Source organism: Prionailurus bengalensis, chromosome D3 (assembly GCF_016509475.1).
Source record: "Prionailurus bengalensis isolate Pbe53 chromosome D3, Fcat_Pben_1.1_paternal_pri, whole genome shotgun sequence".
Classification (NCBI taxonomy): Eukaryota; Metazoa; Chordata; class Mammalia; order Carnivora; family Felidae; genus Prionailurus; species Prionailurus bengalensis.
The window spans coordinates 8461794-8482246 of record NC_057356.1 but is presented as its reverse complement, the minus strand read 5'-3'; the positions used below and the strand labels follow the sequence as shown (position 1 = coordinate 8482246).

At 39.4% G+C, this 20453-nt stretch overlaps 2 protein-coding genes across 5 annotated transcripts; one reads left to right on the top strand and one right to left on the bottom strand.

Annotated features, from left to right (window-relative positions):
* The first annotated feature begins 31 nt into the window (after positions 1–31).
* VPS29 (VPS29 retromer complex component) lies at positions 32–8754 on the top strand. 2 transcript variants are annotated; one of them, XM_043557566.1, is made up of 5 exons: positions 47–150; positions 2479–2490; positions 4753–4944; positions 7800–8035; positions 8270–8754. In XM_043557566.1, exons 1-5 carry the CDS (start codon positions 148–150, stop codon positions 8385–8387), a joined length of 561 nt encoding a protein of 186 aa, XP_043413501.1. In that variant the 5' UTR covers positions 47–147; the 3' UTR covers positions 8388–8754. The 2 variants fall into 2 exon arrangements, with proteins under 2 accessions (XP_043413502.1, XP_043413501.1); XM_043557567.1 differs by lacking the exon at positions 2479–2490 and having other exon boundaries at positions 32–150.
* A 1303-nt stretch (positions 8755–10057) lies between these two features.
* On the bottom strand, positions 10058–20443 carry FAM216A (family with sequence similarity 216 member A). 3 transcript variants are annotated; one of them, XM_043557563.1, is made up of 7 exons: positions 20336–20443; positions 18485–18525; positions 14635–14750; positions 12965–13094; positions 12702–12885; positions 12063–12145; positions 10058–10434 (listed from the first exon to the last, which is right to left on the bottom strand). In XM_043557563.1, the coding sequence occupies exons 1-7, from the start codon at positions 20425–20427 to the stop codon at positions 10319–10321; spliced, it is 762 nt and encodes a 253-aa protein (XP_043413498.1). In that variant the 5' UTR covers positions 20428–20443; the 3' UTR covers positions 10058–10318. The 3 variants fall into 3 exon arrangements, with proteins under 3 accessions (XP_043413498.1, XP_043413499.1, XP_043413500.1); XM_043557564.1 differs by having other exon boundaries at positions 12965–13091; XM_043557565.1 differs by having other exon boundaries at positions 18491–18525.
* Positions 20444–20453: the final 10 nt, after the last annotated feature.

The window sequence follows — 20453 nt, the reverse complement described above, 5'->3', positions numbered from 1 at the left end:
GTCGCGGAAAGGCCTGTACGGGCCTCCGTAGGCCGTCTCCCGTCGACCTCCTCTGTCATTGGTTGAGAGCGAGGTGGGCGGGTCGCCCCGGAGCCCGAGGAAGAAGGCGGCGGCGGCGGTGGTGACTGAGCGCAGCCCTGTGACAGGATGGTGAGGAGTGCAGATGCGGCGGCCGAGGCCTGGCTCTCGGCCGCGGTGCTGCATCGTTGGGAGACGTTGGGAGTCTCTGAGCGAGGGCATGGGCGATCTCGGGGGCGTGGCGGGCGCAGCCCAGGTCCGGGCCTGGAGAAGGCCCAGGGGGAGGGCAGGGGAGGATCAGGGGCAGCCGCCGCTGGGTGCGGCCGGCTCGCACCCCCGCCCCAGGGACCAGAGGACGTCCGAGGGGGAAAGGGCCCCCCTCAGCGACTCGTCCTGTCACGAGACCCGCGCGCCCGAGCCGGGAAAGACCTTTGGGCCTGGTCCTCTGGCTCCTGAGAAAGGGGCATGGTCCCCTCCGTTTCCAGACGTTTCCCTACTCCTTTTCCTTAAAAGGCACCTCCCGCTGGTGAGGGTATACCAGTTGCCTGCCGCTTGCGTGGAAAGCTGGCTTCTCGGATGCAAAATGGGAACTAACGAGCAGAATCCCCTATCCATTTTAGTTTGCCGTCCGAGGAAAGGGAATACAAACTATCCCCTTGGCCCCTGCAATTTAGTGCAGCTGCCATTGAAAATTGGTAGTGAGTCCTCAAAGGACTGGATGTGGCTCTTAGAATGGCTGGAACTGTTGTTTCCTTAATGGTTTATGAGCTCCTTGAAATTGGAAACATTTGGGAATGTGTACATTTTTTTCCGGGTAAGGAGCCAGTGTGGGTGCCGGGGCGGGGGGTAGTTTGTGGAGCTTTCACCTCGTCAGACTCATCAGACTGCCCTGCCCGCTTCAAGGCCAAACCCCACCCGCTGGCCTCCAGTAGGTGTCCGCCCCTACGACCGTCTTATATAAAAACTCGGGAGCTGCTACTGGAGAGGACTCCGAGCTACGATCAGATTTTCAAAGGTGTCCTTCACTCCCTGAAAAGTTAACCTGTTCAGAAGGAGCTCTGATTATCTTGGTGTTTGTGTTGGTGAGGGTAACTGTAAAGGGACTTCTACTTCTGATGGGCATTCGTTGCACGTTTTAAGATTCCCACGATTGTGTGACAAGCATAGCCTTGGAGGTGGTTGTAGACGCGACAGCCAAAGATTTATGGTCTGTGCGTCTTTGTATACGTGAAAGGTTTTTAACCCCGTCTTTTGATTTTTGCTTCTAAGCAGACTCCCGTTTGGAGTGATCGGTTTACAATAATTTTGAGGCAGTTATTCCTGAGAGAAGATGACATATGATTCCATACTCATGTTCCTGAAGGGTTTTTTGAGAAATGAACACTTTAAAAAAAATTTTTTTTTAACGTTTATTTATTTTTTTTTTTATTAAAAAAATTTTTTTTTCAACATTTATTTATTTTTTGGGACAGAGAGAGACAGAGCATGAACGGGGGAGGGTCAGAGAAAGAGGGAGACACAGAATCTGAAACAGGCTCCAGGCTCTGAGCCATCAGCACAGAGCCCGACGCGGGGCTCGAACCCACAGACTGAGATCATGACCTGAGCCGAAGTCGGACGCTCAACCGACTGAGCCACCCAGGCACCCCGAGAAATGAACACTTTTTAAGAAGAGTTACACTGGAACATTACTTGTCACGTGAGATAGAACTGGGCAAAATTTAGCATTAGCGGACTCTTTCATGATTAAGAACTTTTTATTTGGCAAAGGAGACTAGAAATATTCAACACCTGGTACACAGGGTCTGTGGGCAGCAAATTCAGGTGTGGAGAAGGTCCAGTTGTAGCTGGAGGAATGTGTTTGGTTTTGTATCATCTTTCGTCGGTGGCTTCATCACCTGATAATGTATTCATAGTGCTGTGTTAGATCTTCTATACAAAATAATGATCTAGCTGCAGCATAAATTTTCCAACTACTAGAATTTTGAGCATAAGAGAATTAAAATCAGTATACTTGAGGAATTAGTCCTTACGCGTCCAGAAAATGTTAGCTTTCATTTACATCGTTACTGGTGAATTTTCCAAATTGTTTTACAAAATTTGAAACAGAACAGGAAACAAAAGAGATTGGAATCATGGTAGAGAAGAGTAGGAGAAGTAGAAAAAATCGACAAGGCAAATTTCTTTTACAGTGCGTTTGTGTGTGTGTGTCCGTGTGCGTGTCATGTTTAAAAATACAGCAAATGGTTCTTTTGGTATTGTTTTGAGCAAAGCCAATTTTTAACATTTTCTTTCATAACACTCAGAAATCATTAACAAGTGTTTGCATATTCATTTGATATGAGTTTTTGTTGCTCTGTTTTTGGTTTGTTTCTTTTCGTTGCTTTCTTTTAACATTGGTCATGTTTCACCCTTTTTTTTCATTCCCCTGTCTGCAATCAACTTCTTCATTCCACTAAGGCTGGGCACAGAGTAAGTTTCTTCTCTTAGCTCCTACTAACAATGGTGGTCGGGTGGCTGATGACTGGGATTTCACCCTTTTACAATCTATCAAATAGGAAATAACCAAATTCCTATGCTTTGATTGGGTTGGTTCTTTATTTAAATTTAACAAAGCTGCCATTTCTAGGATCTTTTGCTGTCTCAAAAGACTACAAACTTTGCCTAACCTGAACTGTCAAAAGTGTGGAATTTGGGCAAGGACGTTCCTCAGAGTATGACATTTGTTATGTGACACTATCTCCCCTATAACTTAGTCACCTATATGAAATGAGAGTCTTTCTAAGAATCTTTACTACTTTGAGATAATTTTTGTTTGATCATTCATATAGTTATATCTTTAGACTGCTAATATCTTTAGACTTAGGCATAATCCGTAATACGTGATAGAATTTAGGTCATCAGTCATTATAAAGTATCGTGTCTTACTAATATTCTTTCTAGCACATTCAGATTCAACAGCTGATTATCAGTCCCAAAGATTTTGAACCTGCTATATATAGACGTATTCCCTTTTATGAGTAGTTGGAGGGTTTTTTTTTTTAACATAGACATCTATTTTCTACCTTTTTCTCAAATGCCAGCTTCCCACATTAACTATGTACTTCAATCCATATCTGAAGGGATCCCCCTCTAAAGATGAAGATTGTTCTGTCTCCAGGTACTTTTGCATTGATTACCAGTGAGGGTGGAAACTTCATAGTGGTCTTTAGTTTTACAGTAAGATGTTTTATCCACTAAGATCTGGATTGAAACAATTAAGTCATTGAACAAATAACCAGCTGAAACCACACTTTAAAAAGAAGAAACTTATTTAACAATTTCTTTTAAAGTATGCTAATTGTGTAACCTCGTGTTACCTCAGTTACTCTGTGTCCTGATAACAGCTCCTTTCCTTTGTAATCATGTTGATATTTGTTGCAAGGTGAATCAAGTTTGTTTTAGTAATAATTTTAGTTTGACACATTTTCATTTTTGATTAATTTCAGTTTACAAAGTCTATGGTGGCAAAACTATTTTCTGATTGTATCGTATTTATTTAATGTTTTCTTTGTTAATATTAAGGAATAGTCATGCCTTCTTTAAAAGCAGTTAAAGGGCATGTACATTTATGGATGGAATTTCTGTGTGGGAAAACATCCTGTTACAGAATGAGGGTGCTTATACTAATCAACATAAGAAATTGATTATTGTCCTTTGGGGGGCAGATATTACTTCAAAATGACCTTTTGACAATATTCCATTAAATGACTGAATCAAATAATGTTTATATTCAAATCTTGAATTTTCAAAATTAAAATTTTACAGGATTGAGGTTTTTTTTTACTCTTTTATACTTAAGTGCAAAATTTATTTTTGTCATCTGAGACTATGTTGCAACTCTAAACCACCTCCTGCTAAATTCATGACTTATTTAGTTGATCTCTTTTTTGTTTTGTTTTGTTTTGTTTTAATCTCTAATGCACATGAAAGACTGTGAAAATGTTATTTTAAATTTGGGAACCAAACTGAGGGTACATAGGCAATTTAATCTAGACAGTAGAAATATGACAGGATTTTTAATAAGGAAAGAAGATAACAGAGATCATAATTCAAAAGCACGTGTTTGTCCTATCGAAACTCTTTGAAGCATAGGCTGTTTTTATTCCTATATACTGTAGAACTAATTGTTTTAAGTAAAATATTATAAATTTTGGCTACTGCTCCTCCATATAGTTTAGTAAACAGTCTAATAAACATAAATTACAGAATTAAGTTTTTTTCTATCACTACATTTTTAGCAATTCTCTTTATTAATGTTCCTGGAACATTGGAATCAGTATATTAGGTTTTACATTATAGCTGGAGAACTAGGAATTACCGTATCACACCTCAAAAATGCCAAATCCCATAGGACCCAGTAGTGTATTTTTCATTTTGCAATTTTTTAAGTGTCATTTATAGGTCTCTAAATGAATTGCTTTAGAAAGCCCAATTTTATTCTTGGTAAATTGAATGATGACTTGTATAGTGAATGCACACCTATTTATGACCAAAATAAGGTTGATTAGAACAGAGTAGGTTACCATATGTGTGTTTGTTTAAATGGTCATGTTAAGAACTGTATGGATAACTTCTGCTCTTATGGGTTCTGGAATCTCTGCTTAATTTAATTTAAAAGGGGAGTTAAGAGAGAACATCTTGTTTTGACATCATGTTTGACATGACACCTTGTCTCACCTTGACACTTTAAAGTTGGTGTTGGTATTAGGAGACCTGCACATCCCACACCGGTGCAACAGTTTGCCGGCTAAATTCAAAAAACTGCTGGTGCCAGGAAAGATTCAGCACATTCTCTGTACTGGAAACCTTTGCACCAAAGAGAGTTATGACTATCTCAAGACTCTGGCCGGTGATGTTCATATTGTGAGAGGAGACTTCGATGAGGTGATGTATTTCTCTTTCCATTCACAACTATTTCTTTTTCTTAATTCTTACATATATAAGCTTTATTCTTTACACCTTAGTTTTTCAATTGTGAAGGTCTTTTGTTGTTGTTAATATCCCAAATGCAATTTTTTAAGTTTATTTATTTTGAGCAAGGTGGGGGGGGTGGGGGCGGGGAGCGGCAGGGAGAGAATCCCAAGGAGGCTCCACACTCTGAACTGAGCCTGACGTTGGGTTCGATTCCATTACCGTAAGTAAGATCATGACCTGAGCGGAAATCAAGTCGTTGGATGCTCAACCAACTAAGCCATGCAGGTGCCCCCCAAATACCAATTTCCTACACATACTTGTTTCTTACTCTTTGCAAATCACTGATAGTAGATTACTCAATAAGCATATTAAATACTTGTTCTGACTAAATTGATATGGACTAAAAGTGATTGTGTTGCTATTTTTTGTAGTGATATCATTTAGTTTATAAAGTTTTTTTTTAATTTTTTTAATGTTTATTATTTTTGAGAGAGAGTGCGAGCAGAGGAGGGGCAGAGAGAGAGAGAAGCAGGCTCCAGGCTCCTAGCTGTCAACACAGAACCCAATGAGGAGCTCGAACTCACAAACTGTGAGATCATGAAGTCAGATGCTTAACTGACTGAGACACCCAGGAGCCCTATAAAGTTTTATTACTTCTCACCACCACCTCTACTACCCTGTTCCAAGCCACCATATCACTCTTAAATTCCAGCTTTCTCATTCTACCCTTCCTTCCTCCACAATTTGTTCTCTAAGTAGCAACCAGTGTGATCCTTTTTAGGCGAAGTAACATCACAGCACCACTCTGCTGAAAACCCTGCTGTGGCTCCCTAACTCCAGGGTTGACAATAAAGGGGCATTAGGAACTTTTGAGGACTTGATAGAACTGCTCTGGGTTTGATTGTGGCAGAGCTTACATGACTATATTTGTCAAAAACCCTTGAATTGTACACTAAAAAGGGTAAATTTACTGTATGTGAATTATACCTCAATAAACCTGACTTTAAGGAAAAAAGTTAGAAGTTCTGGGATTCCAGCTTTGCCCATTAGTTAATAATGAAATTTTAGGCAAATTACATCATCTTAGTTTCCTCTCACGTAAATGATTGGAATAGATGATTTTTAAGGCCCCTACTCATACTAACACTGTATGATTTTAGCATGATAAATCTGATACTAGGGTAAAAAATTGCCTTTTATTTCTGGGAATATAAGCTTTTTCATAAATTAACTTAATTGGTACTGTTTAATGGGATTCCTTTATATCAAACTGAGTAAGTATAGTGTCTTTTTCTTTTTTTAGTGGATAAAAAAAAAAAAAGAGTTCAGGGATACCTGGGTGGTTCAGTCAGTTTAGCATCTGACTCTTGGGTTTCAGCTCAGGTCATGATCTTATTGTTCATGAGTTTGAGCCCTGCATCAGGCTCTGCACTGACAGTGAGGAGCCTGTTTGGGATTCTCTCTGTCTCCCTCTGTCCCTCGTTTGCACACGTTCTCTCCCCCCTCTCTCAAAATAAATAACTTAAAAAAATAAAATAAATTAAAAAAAGATTTCGGGTAACTTTCCACCTGAGAGCAAAAGACAGGGAGATGAGAAGGAAGGCACAGACTTCTTGTCAATAATTAGAATATAGGTTTGGTTTGTTAAAAACATATTTGGGTTTCTGCTTGTGTTATGCTAAAGACAGTTTCAGTAGCAAGAATTAAAATTTTTTGCTTCTGATTGCTAAATTCACAGACCGTGGAGCCATACTACCAGGGTTTAGATCTTGGCTCAACCACTTATTACTAAGGTGTGACCTTAAGCAAGTTATTTTAACCTCTCTGTGCCTCAGTTTCCTCATCCATAAAATGGGGGTCATAACAGAAGCTACCTTTTAGGATTGTTTGTAAGTATTAAATAGGTTGATGTTTATAAAGCCCTTGGGATAGTGCCTGCTTCATACTAAGTACTGAATAAGTGCTAACTATCATTATTATTTGAAACCATCTATATAATTATTAAAGCCTGGGATATAATTTGAACACACCTAGCTTATAGGTCGTATGCCTAGAATTCTTAGGTAGAGGAAACTCACAAATTTGGGGGAGTAATTATTCTCCACAGCATGCCCCAAAGAACCTATATTCTACAAAAAAAACAAAAACAAAAACACAAGAAAGGGATTGCATGATAAATTCCAGTTTACCTGGAGTAAGTTATGTTTTGAGCATAGTTGTAGCCTTAGAGACTGAGAAATAATCAAGTATTTAACAAATGGGGGGTGCCTGGGTGGCTCAGTCGGTTAAGCATCTAACTTTGGCTCAGGTTATGATCTCATAGCTCATGAATTTGAGCCCTGCATAGGGCTCTGTGCTGACAGCTCAGAGTCTGGAGCCTGCTTCGGATTCTGTGTCTCCCTCTCTGTCCCTCCCCTGGTTGTGCTCTCTCTCTCAGAAATAAATAAACATTTAAAAATATATATTTAATAGGGGTGCCTGGGTGGCTCAGTTGGTTGGGTGTCTGACTTTGGCTCAGGTCATGATCTAGTGGTCCGTGAGTTCAAGCCCCGTATTGGGCTCTGTGCTGACAGCTCAGAGCCTGGAGCCTGCTTTGGATTCTGTGTCTCCCTTTCTCTCTGACCGTCCCCTTCTCACACTCTCTTTCTCTCTCAAAAATAAACGTTAAAAAATTTTTTTAAAATATGTATATATTTAATAAATGTATTGGTTGTGGAGTACTGTATCAAAACATCCATATGGGATTGAATGTTTAAGCAGGTTGTTTTTTAAACATAAGTATCTCTGAAATATATATATGTTTTCATGTCTGTTTCTTATCTTAGAATCTGAATTATCCAGAACAGAAAGTTGTGACTGTTGGGCAGTTCAAAATTGGTTTGATCCATGGGCATCAAGTTATTCCTTGGGGAGACATGGCCAGCTTAGCCCTGTTGCAGAGGCAGTTTGATGTGGACATTCTTATCTCGGGACACACACACAAATTTGAAGCATTTGAGCATGAAAATAAATTTTACATTAATCCAGGTTCTGCCACTGGAGCATATAATGCCTTGGAAACGTGAGTAGGAATTTGGGGATTTTTTAAAGTTAATAATTGCATGTGTCGTGTTTCATAAAGGAGAAATGCAGCCATTTCAGTGATAGCCTTTTTGGCATTCTTCTTTGGGTGATTATTCTTTTTAATACATAACAACTCGAATTCTCCTTGAATCCAAATTGTCATTGTAAATTGAAATTTTTGGTGCGGTGCTTTTTAGTACAAAACACTGACATTATTTATATTTTCTTTCAGAAACATTATTCCTTCATTTGTGTTGATGGATATCCAGGCTTCTACAGTTGTCACTTATGTGTATCAGCTAATTGGAGATGATGTGAAAGTAGAACGAATTGAATACAAAAAATCTTAAAAGCCAGGCCTATCTTGCTGGGTTTTTTTTCATTCCCTGTTCAAATCAAGTAATTAAACATTTATGAGCCACAGAATTGTATCACTTTTATAATATTTTGCAGTAAAATATAATATCTTCTGTTAATACAGTGTTCCAAGCTTCTTATAAACTGTTAAGAATATATTCCGTTCCCATATATGATTTATATGAAAAAATGTCCACCACCCAGTAAATGGTCACGTGTTAAGAAAAATTTATCCTTGTAAATATCTTCAAAGTTGATATTTGGAACTTTATTACAAAAGTAGTGCATGAGGAAAAAGAATCTAGACTTTCTTGTATACATTTTTCTCTTCACTAATAAACAATTAACCTTTCATTTATACTTTCTTGGTAAACTTGTTTTAATTTTTTAAAATCATAAAAGGGGTGACTGGCTGGTCAAGCATCCAACTCTTAATTTTGGCTTGGGTCATGATCTCACAGTTTGTGAGATCTGTGCTGACAAGGCAGAGCCTGTTTGGGATTCCTGCCCACCCCCCACCCCCACCTCTCCCCTGCACCTGTGTGTGTGCACTCTCTCTCTCAAAATAAATAAACTTTAAAAAAAAGAAATAAAATAGGCTCCTGGGTGGCTCAGTCGGTTAAGCACCCAACTTTGGCTCAGATCATGATCTTGTGGTTCATGGGTTTGAGCCCCGCATTGGGCTCTCTGCTGTCCGTGTGGAACCCACTTCAGTTCCTCAGTCTCTCTCTCTCTGCCCCTTCCCTGCTCTCTCTCTCTCTCTCAAAAATAAATACACATTTTTTTTTTAAGTTAAAAATTCTTGGGGCGCCTTGGGTGGCTCAGTCAGTTGAGCGTCCAACTTCAGCTCAGGTCATGATCTCACAGTCCATGGGTTCGAGCCCCGCATCGGGCTCTGTGCTGACAGCTCAGAGCCTGGAGCCTGCTTTGGATTCTGTGTCTCCCTCTCTCTCTGCCCCTCCCCCGCTCATGCTCTGTCTCTCTCTGTCAAAAATAAATAAAACATTAAAAAATAAATAAAGTTAAAAATTATTTTAAATAAAAAATAAAAGGAAATTAAATGCACCTAGGCATTAAAGTGATGAGGTAGATGGAGTGACCTTTCAGGGTGCTCTCATTTCTTACAACATTCTGGGTCATAATGTTGGGCTCAGATTTGATTTTCCAAAGAATATACTATATTGACATATTAAATCAGCAATAATTCCTCAAACTGTTGCTTTAAATTGCCCTATTCCTATTTTTCAAGTTTTAACTGTGTGTTTATGTGTATGTGTGTATACGTATTTTTTTAAACAGTAATGTTTAGAAATTCCGGAAGCACACAAGAGTGAATACATAATGTAAAGAATCCTCTGATTAGTACAGTTACTCCCAACTCTAGCTTGAGAGGCCAAGTGTTTGTGTGGCAATTTTCATAAAATAGGGCAAATTGATATTTTTATGTTGTTTTCAAGCAGCAAATATTTATTAAGCACCTTCTTTACAAATCAGGGTGCTATGTCTATCAAGTGCTGTTCTGTATGAGGATATTTCAGGGCTTTCCTTAGCCCAGTCAAGAAAATAATTTGTAGGGAATTCCAATGTTGCTGTTTTAGGACTTACTGTAAGCAGAAAAATAATTATACAATTTACCTCTCAGGGTTAAAGAAAAATAATTCAATTTTAAGCCACAAGAAAATTTTTAATTGTATCTAGCTAGAAATACAAGCAAATATTACACATAAATTTTATTACACAAGTATCAATTAGCACATGGAACTACACCAAACCAATTACACTGTTGTAAAAGTTTCTGAACAAACTAAAATTACTTAATGACTTACTGGTGAATAACAATACTATCCTAAATGTAGAGAGAGGACACAATTCACAACCCCAACCCCCCACCTTTGGCACCTCATTGACTCACAAGACAAGATTGTCAAGTTAACATCACATGTTCTTGTTCTTCAATTGACATTGATTGCATATACTTATTTAGTAAATCTTCTTCCTTTTTTTCTTCATTCATGTATGATTCAGAATCATTTGTAGAAACTGAAAGGAAAATAAGTTTATAATATCTGTTTTGGAAATAAAGTTGTATTTCATCCTGAATATTGAGATCTGTACATAAGAACGACCTTCAAAATGGCCTACCTTAGTAATAACCTTTCGCAGAAATAAATGGCCTGCAATTTTCAAAACTTAATCACTTCTCCCTTCCCCCAAATGTCTTAACTTTGTAAAGTAAGAGTCGTAGTAAGTACTGTATTCAGGCCAACTTATAGCAAATTCTCTGTTACTGAGTCTTGTTTTCTCTTTGCTTTCAAAATCTCTTGGTTATGCGAAAGTTACGGCTTCAGCAGTCTCATCTCAGTAAGCCTGAAGTCCTTGCCCATCTCCCTTCCATTGGTGACCACAGACACTTTCCCCCTATCTGCACTGCAGTTCATCCAGCTATTCTTTCTGGACCCAGACTTACTTTTTCCCCTGCCATTTCCCTCATTTCTTGGACAGGTATACTATGGTATTTAAGCAGAGCTGAGCAGCACTGTCATACAGCAAGGAGCCAGGCGTTCAGAAGGCCTAACTTCCCCACTTCCTTCCTACTCACTTCTCTACTCATTGTGTAGCAACTAGGAAATTGTTTAACTTCCACTTAGTCCTCGCCACGTTATCAATTCTGAGGAATACTTCTGAGCATTCTGTCTTTTGCCTTTTTCATTTTGTGGTATTCTGTACTTGTGATAGAAGGATCCTTTATGCTGATTCTTACCAAGTCTAGATTTTTCTGAGTTGCCCCATAAAATTGTGATAGTATCACTTGGTTGGCTTGCTTCCACTGGGTTGTTGAATATTAAACAAAATGATATAGGTGATACAGCCCTTTGTAAACTATGATGCTATATAAAATATGTTGTCCATCCAAAAATGACACTATCTCATAAAAATGCTACGGCTTAAAAAACTCATGTTTGTGGCTGTGAGTTCTCAGAAATTCATTCTCTGTTAAGTCTCCGACCGTGATATTATGAATACCTTTGTTTAGAATTAGAAGTGCCTTGAATTTTACTCCCCTCAGCAGCATGTCCATTTAGATAAATGCAGAAACTATATTTCATATTTATTTTATTTGGAGAATTAAAAGCAAATAATATTCTATATTTTTAATGTCTTCTGTAATAGAAATGAAACTATATTGGGTTAATATTTTTTAAGCACGGGGCACCTGGGTGGCTAAGTCTGTTGAGCATCTGATTTTGGCTCAGGTCATGATCTCTGGTTCATGAGTTAAAGTCCTGCATCTGGCTCTCTGCTGTTGGTGCAGTCTGCTTCAGATCCTCTGTCCCTGTCTGTCTCTGCCCCTCCCCTGCTCACACTCTCCCTCTCAAAAATAAACATTTAAAAAATGTATTTTTTAACATAAGATCTTTAAAAATGCTATTTTAAAATTCCGCGTTTAAAAAAGGGGGGGGGCACCTGGGTGGCTCAGTCAATTAAGCGTCCGACTTTGGCTCAGGTCATGATCTCGCGGTCTGTGAGTTTGAGCCCTGTGTCAGGCTCTGTGCTGACAGCTCAGAGCCTGGAGCCTGCTCCGAGTTCTGTCTCCCTCTCTCTGCTCCTCCTCCACTCATGCTCTCTTTCTCTCTCAAAAATAAACATTAAAAAAAATCCACATTTACCTGATTGCATGAACAGTCTGCCTGGTTTTCTAAAAATCTTCAGTGACTTACATCTTGTTTTGGATGCATATCCAGTTTTTAAACTGTAAGAAAGAGAAGTATCTTAATTGGAGCCAGTGAAATGAACAACTGTCTAATGCATGGAGAAGACCATACAAATTCTTTTTATTAAGCTGCGAGTATCACCAAAAAGACTCTTTCAATCTCTGAATTCTCCTGTGACTTATTAACCCTGAAATGCAAAGCTCACTATTGTAGTACAGGTTGAATAATCAGGCTTATTTTCTTTTTTCTTTACTTTTTTGTTTATAGTAGTCCCCTGTGCAGAAGCAACCATATGCTCCTTTTGGAAGTGTTTGTATTATTTTAAATTTGAGTGGGAATTACTAAAAAGGGCAGTCTTCCATATTTCTAGCTGATCAAGAAATTTTTACAATTCCACAAAAGATGTTCTAAAAGGAGTGGCATATTCCAGTCAGATCAGTAAAGAGACCATAAGATAACATCCTTTTGTGTTTTTTGTCTAACCTACTCTGAATGTAGCAAAATGAACATATTAGGAAACAAGCTTTCATCTCATTTAGCTACCCTTCAGATAAAATTGGGATATATTTTCCTTTTAAACAATAAGAAACAGACCCTTCTTTGTTTCTCACTGGTCGCCAGAGTGAATGTTGCAGGATCATTTCAGGTGCAGGTGCAGCTGCGATGTTAGAAGGCCCCAAGTCCACTCTCTCCAACTGGTGTCGCCATGTGGTGCAGGGGTAATGCTGCTTTTGTGAGTAACGAGAACTGAGGCGGCTTCTGTGATGAGTGAAGATACCTGTCATACAGACCAGCTCTGTTAGAAGGCCCTCTTGTTTCTTGCCAGAACTAGTGAGAAACGAATGAGGTGCACCTGCCTGGCTTTTGTGAGTTGCGCTGGATCACATGCATATACTGCTTCTTCATTAATATCCGCAGGTAGTTTGCATTATAGATCTTAGCAATGCTGCACAGATAACGCTTCTGGCCTAAGGTGAGGTCTGGCTGCTAAAATACAAACAAGGTTTATAGGCATTGTAGAACAGAGATTGCCAAGATTCTTTATCTGAAAGGCTGAATGTTCAGGACAGCTGAACCATCTGTATTTTTATTTATTCCAATTCAACTATCCTAATTTGTCCAAAAAGAGAAAGAAAGAAATGGCCATTTAAACAGTACAAGTGACCCTGCCTCCTCCTGTTTGCACTCAAGTGATTCAAATGCCCAGTGAAGTTTGAGAACCAGTGATCTAGAAGAATAAGGAGAGTTGGGGCACCTGGGTGGCTCAGTCGGTTAAGTGTCCGACTTCGGCTCAGGTTGATCTCACAGTCTGTGAGCTCAAGCCCCGCTGTCAGTTCAGAGCCTGGAGCTTCCCTCTTGATTCTGTGTCTCCCTCCCTCTCTGCCCCTCCCCCACTCATGCTCTGTCTCTATCAAAACATGAATAAACGTTTAAAAAGGAAAAAAAAGGGGCGCCTGGGTGGCGCAGTCGGTTAAGCGTCCGACTTCAGCCAGGTCACGATCTCGTGGTCCGTGAGTTCGAGCCCCGCGTCGGGCTCTGGGCTGATGGCTCAGAGCCTGGAGCCTGTTTCCGATTCTGTGTCTCCCTCTTTCTCTGCCCCTCCCCTGTTCATGCTCTGTCTCTCTCTGTCCCAAAAATAAATAAACGTTGAAAAAAGGAAAAAAAAAGGAGAGTAGAGATTCGCTGTTCTGTCAGTGAGACTTAGTTCCTGTGTGCCTCTCAGTGAATGTGGGCATCTTACCTTCCAAATATTTTTGAGGTATCATGTGGTCTCAACTACTCAGCTACTCTACTTAGTCTTAACTAAAGAAATAGTCTTTTCTAGCACCAGAAGAATAACTGCGTTGAACAAACTGGGGAATAGTCTATCGGTCTTTGATGAAAGTAATTTTGACTTAAGATTTTCACTTGCTGATTTTAGAAGGTAACACTCACTTAAAATGCAAGGCTACACTGTGTCTGTATGTGTGTATACACACATGGGATTTACTGAACTGAATAGGTAATTAATTCAGTGAAAACTCAAAATGCTGGTCAAAAAAATCTGACCAATTTGCACAGATCTTTTGTAACCTTAATTTGCTTTCCTCTAACAGGGACACATCTGGCAGATATGACCTTTAATAGGTAATATAGGTTCAACAGTTATAAAATGCTTATAGCCATTTTCTTTATTAGCTTGCCTCTAATTTTTCAGTCCTTCAGTGAAATCTAGGAGTTTGGGTTTCCATCTCTGGAATGTAACTTTCCTCAGGGCCATTAAGCTTTCTGAGTGAAGGTACATTAGATGTCAAGTATCATGAAGCCCTAAATGAACTCTTATGATGAGAAATCTATAATGATAAAATCCTTGCATACATTCCTGAGTTTACTCCACAGATATTTATGGAGTCCTAGACAATATGCTGGGTGTACCTTGTCTTCTCAAGTGCCTTACCCTCTAAGCAGCAGATCTCCAATAAAAAGTTCAGCTCTGAATACAAAGAATTTGGCATTTAAATAAAGCATTGGTATTTAGTTAGCATACCTTTAGAAAAGACGCATCTGTCATTGATTTAGGGATGTTAATTGCTTGAATTTGAGGAGTTTTCCATAACTCTTGCAGCTTGGCTATGTGTGTGTTGGGTCCATCTTTGATTCTGTCTGTGGGCAGGACATTATTAGGTGAATTTCATGAGCAAAGATGTACTCAATAAATTAATTATTAATATCTATATATTTACACATGTCCCTGACTACCCTGCAGTAGGAATACGAGTCACTCTGTTAAAGTTCAAGAGGCTGTATGATATGCCATTTGGTTTTAGAGCATACAAAAGTCTAAGATATTTACAAATATTTTCTCTCTCTCTCTCTCTCTCTCTCTCTCTCTCTATATATATATATATATAATTATATATAGACTACATTATTTTGAATTCAGGTGAGATGCAAACTATGTTGTTTAGTTTATTGTATGTCAAACTATACTAGACAAGAATATGCATGCAAGACTTGCACTTTAAAGATTTACAATATTTTATCATTCATTTGATTTTAGTATGTTAGTATTAAACTCAAGATAGAAGATAGAATAACACAAATTTTATACCTTTAATGAGGCAGTGTTAAAACACAAAGGGCTTTGCAGAAATTTACTAAAACTTATTTTTACATAATTTCTGTTATTTCATGTTTTTAGTACCGATGTGGGTAGACTAATAGTCTTTTAATACAAAATGCAATTTGAGACATATCTAGGAGAATGAAACTAGTTTTCAGTTTCAGACATATTGAGATCAGTAACTTAATCTAGGGTAAAAACTTCATTAACAGTTTGGGGGAAAACAGTATCTGGTGAAATTTAACCAGGAAATAACTCTTTGAAACACTCGTTAAGTCCCCACACACTCTCCCGCTCCAGGCAACCAGTAATGTGCTTTCTATCACTACAGTTAGTATCACTATAGAGTAGTTTGCATTTTCTTGAGTTTGATATAAATGTAAACATACAGCATATATTCTGTTTGTGTCTGGCTTCTTTCACTCAGCATAATTATACTGAAATCCATCTGTGTGATGTGTAACAACAGTTCATTCCTTTTTATTCTTGATATATATCTATCCACCTGTTGGTGACATTTGGGTTGTTTCCAGTTTTAGGCTATTACAAATAAAGCTGGCAGAACAGATTTTTAAGTTAAAAGTTTATATTCAGTAAGTTGAATTAAATAAGCACACTTTTGTTTCAGTATTGACAACAAAGTCCATTACAATTTTACATATTAAATTTTAGTTATTTATTTCTTCAAGATTTTGACAGGGATGCCTGGGTGACTCAATTGGTCAAGCATCTGACTTCAGCTCAGGTCATGATCTCAGAGTTCATGGATTCAAGCCCGGTGTCGGGCTCTGTGCTGATAGCCAAGAGCCTGGAGCCCAGAGCTGGCTTTGGATTCTGCGTCTCCCTCTCACTGTGCCCCTCCCCTGCTTGCACTCTGTCTCCCTCTCTCAAAAATAAATAAACATCTAAAAAATTTTTAAAAAGAAAAAGATTTTGACAAATTGGAGAGTTAATGCAGATAAGTGTTATCTTTGCATACTAAAGGACTAACTAGTTTGCCAACAAAGAAACAATTATCTGGAAATTATGTCATTATGACCCTTAAAATATAATTTGGAATCTATAGTAATAAAAGCTTATTTTTTTTTAAATCCTTTTTCGAGTGATAAATGTGGGCTAATTAAGACTATATCTTTTGTGTCCCTGCTATTCATTATTTCTGAGATGCGTATTATAGCCTGGACTAACATTTAACTTGTCAAAAGCTTGGTAGCATTTCTTCACAGAAAATTAAACATTTAAAGATAACAGTTAAACTCAGTGACAAACACCCAATTGAAAAATGAGCATAGGACTTGAATAGACTGGATGTCTCCAAATAAGACACACAAAAGGCCAATAAGCACAAGAAAAGATGCTCACTATTAGGGAAACACAAAGTAACAATGAAGTATCATTTCATATCCATAAGGGTAATTATCACCAAAAAAAAAAAAAAATATGAAGGTGTCTGGGTGGCTCAGTTGATTAAGTGTCTAACTCTTGACTTCAGCTCATGGTTCGTGAGTTTGAGCCCTGCATCGGGCTCTCTGCTAACAGCACAGAGCCAACCTGGGATTCTGTCTCCCTTTCTCTCTACCCCTCCTCTGCTTGCTCTCTGTCTCTTTCTCTCAAAATAAATAAAAACAAACTTGAAAAAATGAAAACAGGAGCGCCTGGGTGAGTCAGTTAAGCGGTTCTGGTCATGATCTCACAGTTCGTGAGTTTGAGCCCAAGTTGGGCTCTGAGCTGACAGCTCGGAGCCTGGGGCCTGATTCCGATTCTGTGCCTCCCTCTCTGCCCTTGTCTGCTTGAGCTCTGTCCCTCTTTCTCTCTTAAAAATAAACATTAAAAAAAATTTTTTTAATGAAAACAAGTGTTAGCTAGCATGTGGAGAAATTGGAACCCTGTGCATTGCTGGTGAGAATGTAAAATGGTGCAGCGGCTGTGGAAACAGTGTGGTGGTTCCTCAAAAAATTAAATATAAAATTGCCATATGATCCAGCAATTTCATTTTAAAGCAACCACTTTATTTATACGTACATATGCATTTTTATGTATATACACATTGATATATGTCTGTGTTTTTCTGAGGTAACTGTAAGGGCTATAAAATTTCCAAGGAAAAATAAAGTGAATCTAAGTTTATACATCATAGAATTGAAATTGCTCCCCTCACCGCAACCAGAAATTAGTGAGAGGCCTTTGGGGTTCTGTGTTACTCTCTTAAGTCCAGCAGTTTTATCCTTTATTTCAAGTGAGGGAAAATAGCAGCAATGAGAAATATTTTACATCCTTTGAAGTTATTCTAGTCAGAACTTTTCCCTTCAATTTGTGTATAAACCCAAGGCCATACCTGGGACATTTCAAACATCAGTTATAAACACAATTCTTTTCTGGGGCGCCTGGGTGGCTCAGTCGGTTAAGCGTCCGACTTCAGCTCAGGTCACGATCTCACGGTCCGTGAGTTCGAGCCCCGCGTCGGGCTCTGGGCTGATGGCTCAGAGCCTGGAGCCTGCTTCCGATTCTGTGCCTCCCTCTCTCTCTGCCCCTCCCCCGTTCATGCTCTGTATGTCTCTGTCCCAAAAATAAATAAACGTTAAAAAAAAAAAAAAAAATTTAAACACAATTCTTTTCAGATTCATTGCTATTTTGAAGTACTCTTTTTAAAATGCTTGATGTGGGGGGCGCCTGGGTGGCTCAGTCGGTTAAGCATCCTAAGCATCCACTTCAGCTCCAGTCATTGACCTCAAGGTTCTTGAGTTTGAGCCCTGCATCAGGCTCTCTGCTGTAAGCACAAAACCCGCTTCAGATCCTCTGTACCCCTCTCTCTGCCCCTCCCCCATGTGCATGCGCACTCCTTCTGTCAAAATAAACAATTTTTAAAAACCCTTAAAAACAATTTTTAAAAAAATAAATACTTGATATTAGATATCTTAACAAGAGAAAAAACCTGGATTGTTCTTTTTAATGTTTATTTATATCTGAAGGAGAGATATACAGAGCATGAGGGGCAGAGGGAGAGGGAGACACAGACTCCGAAGCAGGCTTCAGGCTCTGAGTTGTCAGCACAGAGCCCAACGGGGGGCTCGAACCCACGAACCGTGAGATCATGACCTAAGCCGAAGTCGGATGCCCAACCAACGGAGCCACCCAGGCACCCCCCAAAATTTTAAGTTCAGGATGCCAATAAAGTCTATTTTTAAAACTCCATTGTGTTTGTAGTTAATAGCAAAATTACCATCTCTAAACCATGTTATTTATAGATATTATCTGTTGTATATGCTCTACTCACCAATACCTTTGGAATTCTGATAATAAGAAAGTCCAGGTGATCTGTTGGGGAAAAAAAGATTTAAATAATATGCAATAATTGACAGCTTTATAAACATTAAAGAAAGCACATATTTTAGGGACGCCTGGGTGGCTGAGTCTGTTGAGAAACTCATTCTTTTTTTTTTTTTAATGTTTATTTATTTTTGAGACAGAGAGAGACAGAGCATGAACGGGGGAGGGTCAGAGAGAGAGGGAGACACAGAATCGGAAACAGGCTCCAGGCTCTGAGCCGTCAGCACAGAGCCCGACGCGGGGCTCGAACTCACAGACCGTGAGATCATGACCTGAGCCGAAGTCTGACGCTCGATCGACTGAGCCACCCAGGCGCCCTGAGAAACTCATTCTTAATTTAGGCTCAGGTGATGGTCTCCTAGTTGGTGGGTTTGAGCTCCCAGCCCGCTTGGAATCTTCTGTCTCCAGTCTCCATGTCTGCCCCTCCCCTACTCGCGCACAGGCACACTTTGCCTCAAAAATAAATAAATAAACGTATTTCTAAAAAGTATTTTAAATGAAAAAAGGGCAGTATCGAGTATGCTTTTTACTTTTCATGTTTCCATCAGACGGAACATCTTGTAAATTTTCTCCTCTAATCCTGGTTATATCCTAATGGCTCCAGGCTTTTTCAAAGTGAGTTATCTGAGGTTTTTACTAGAAAGGATTTGCTTTAAGCCAGATTTGGTCTTACTTTTATAGCCTTTTTAATCTAATTCCTACTTTGAGCTCAATAAAGTAGTTTGGGCTTCTGTGTTATCCGTGGCATTTTCTTGCTCTCTTTATTTTTAATCAAGTAACTTGGCTATGGAGGAGACTATCTTGTTCTTTACTGTATGTAATTAAGGTGTACTGGAACTGATAAATTGGTCTGGAATATTTCTATTTTTGTACAAGTTCTTTTTTCTTTTTTCAAATTAAGACAAAACTCCCTTCCTTGTCTCTTCCTTCAGTTTATTCAGTGACCAAGTGTTCATTTATCTCTTGATACATTTAGGATCCCACACTTTGTCAAGCACTGTAATGAACGGAAAAGAAAGACAAGACCACATCTTTAAAAGTCTTCAGTACATTATGGTCATTTTGTTTTATATGGCAGGAGCCATGACTGTGTGCTGAATTGGAGAGGAACACCCGGCAGCTCTCACTTTTAGGTAATAACTGATGGAAGGGATGACGAGGTACCGAAGACTAATTGTCTTCAGCATCCAGTAAATAATAGTAAAAACAAAACAAAACAAAAAAATGAAAAAACAAAAAACAAACAAAAAAACCCCACCCTGCTTAAAATAAAATGGATTTATGAAGAAAAACTTATGTGGGAAGAAAATATCAAGATCAAGGTGCCTCTAATATCCCTAATTATCTCATTGGCATTATGAATCCCTTGGACACGAAGGTGGCTAATGTCGCACATACGGCACTGATTTATTGACTTGGAAGTCCTCCGTTGAACCTCCCTTTCTGCTCTATCCCCCACCCCCTCTTTTTGTAGAGATCCTGTGACCAGACGGCATATTTTCCAGCAGGTTTCGCAGCGCCCCCTCGGGGCAGAAAAAGGCACCCAGGCAATTGTCGCAATCACCGCGTTTAGTCATTGCACCAACACTCAACCTTATCTCACAAGCCCTTCCCCTAAACTGTGAGTCGGCTTCCATTTGTTCCACCCCGGCCACAACAAAGGTTCTCCCTCCTCTCGCTTCAGGGCACTGGGGACCAGTCTATTGGAGCAGTCAACTCCCACCCCCTCCTCCACTAGGGATCACGACCCAGGGTCGGTCGCCGTCCTCCCTAACCCGTCAGGGCCCCTCAGCCTCACCCGCCGCCGCCACCCTCGGTTCTGGCCACTGCGGGAGGCTCTGCAGAAGAGCTGCATTCTGTCCAGTCGGACACCAGACCCTGGCCCGGCATCTCCTCCCGGGTGCCCGGACCTCGAG

What these genes read in the sequence shown, in the direction of transcription:
- VPS29 (XM_043557566.1), top strand. An exon ending in TGAGAGGAGACTTCGATGAG is followed by an intron (nt 4,945 to 7,799) that starts GTGATGTATTTC and finishes TTCTTATCTTAG; the next exon opens with AATCTGAATTATCCAGAACA. An exon ending in GCATATAATGCCTTGGAAAC is followed by an intron (nt 8,036 to 8,269) that starts GTGAGTAGGAAT and finishes ATTTTCTTTCAG; the next exon opens with AAACATTATTCCTTCATTTG.
- FAM216A (XM_043557563.1), bottom strand. Translation starts at nt 20,427, where the DNA reads ATGCCGGGCCAGGGTCTGGTGTCCGACTGGACAGAATGCAGCTCTTCT. An exon ending in GCGCAACTCACAAAAGCCAG is followed by an intron (nt 12,886 to 12,964) that starts GCAGGTGCACCT and finishes TCTGTATGACAG; the next exon opens with GTATCTTCACTCATCACAGA. An exon ending in CAGACTGTTCATGCAATCAG is followed by an intron (nt 10,435 to 12,062) that starts GTAAATGTGGAT and finishes TTTTCCTTTCAG; the next exon opens with TTTCTACAAATGATTCTGAA.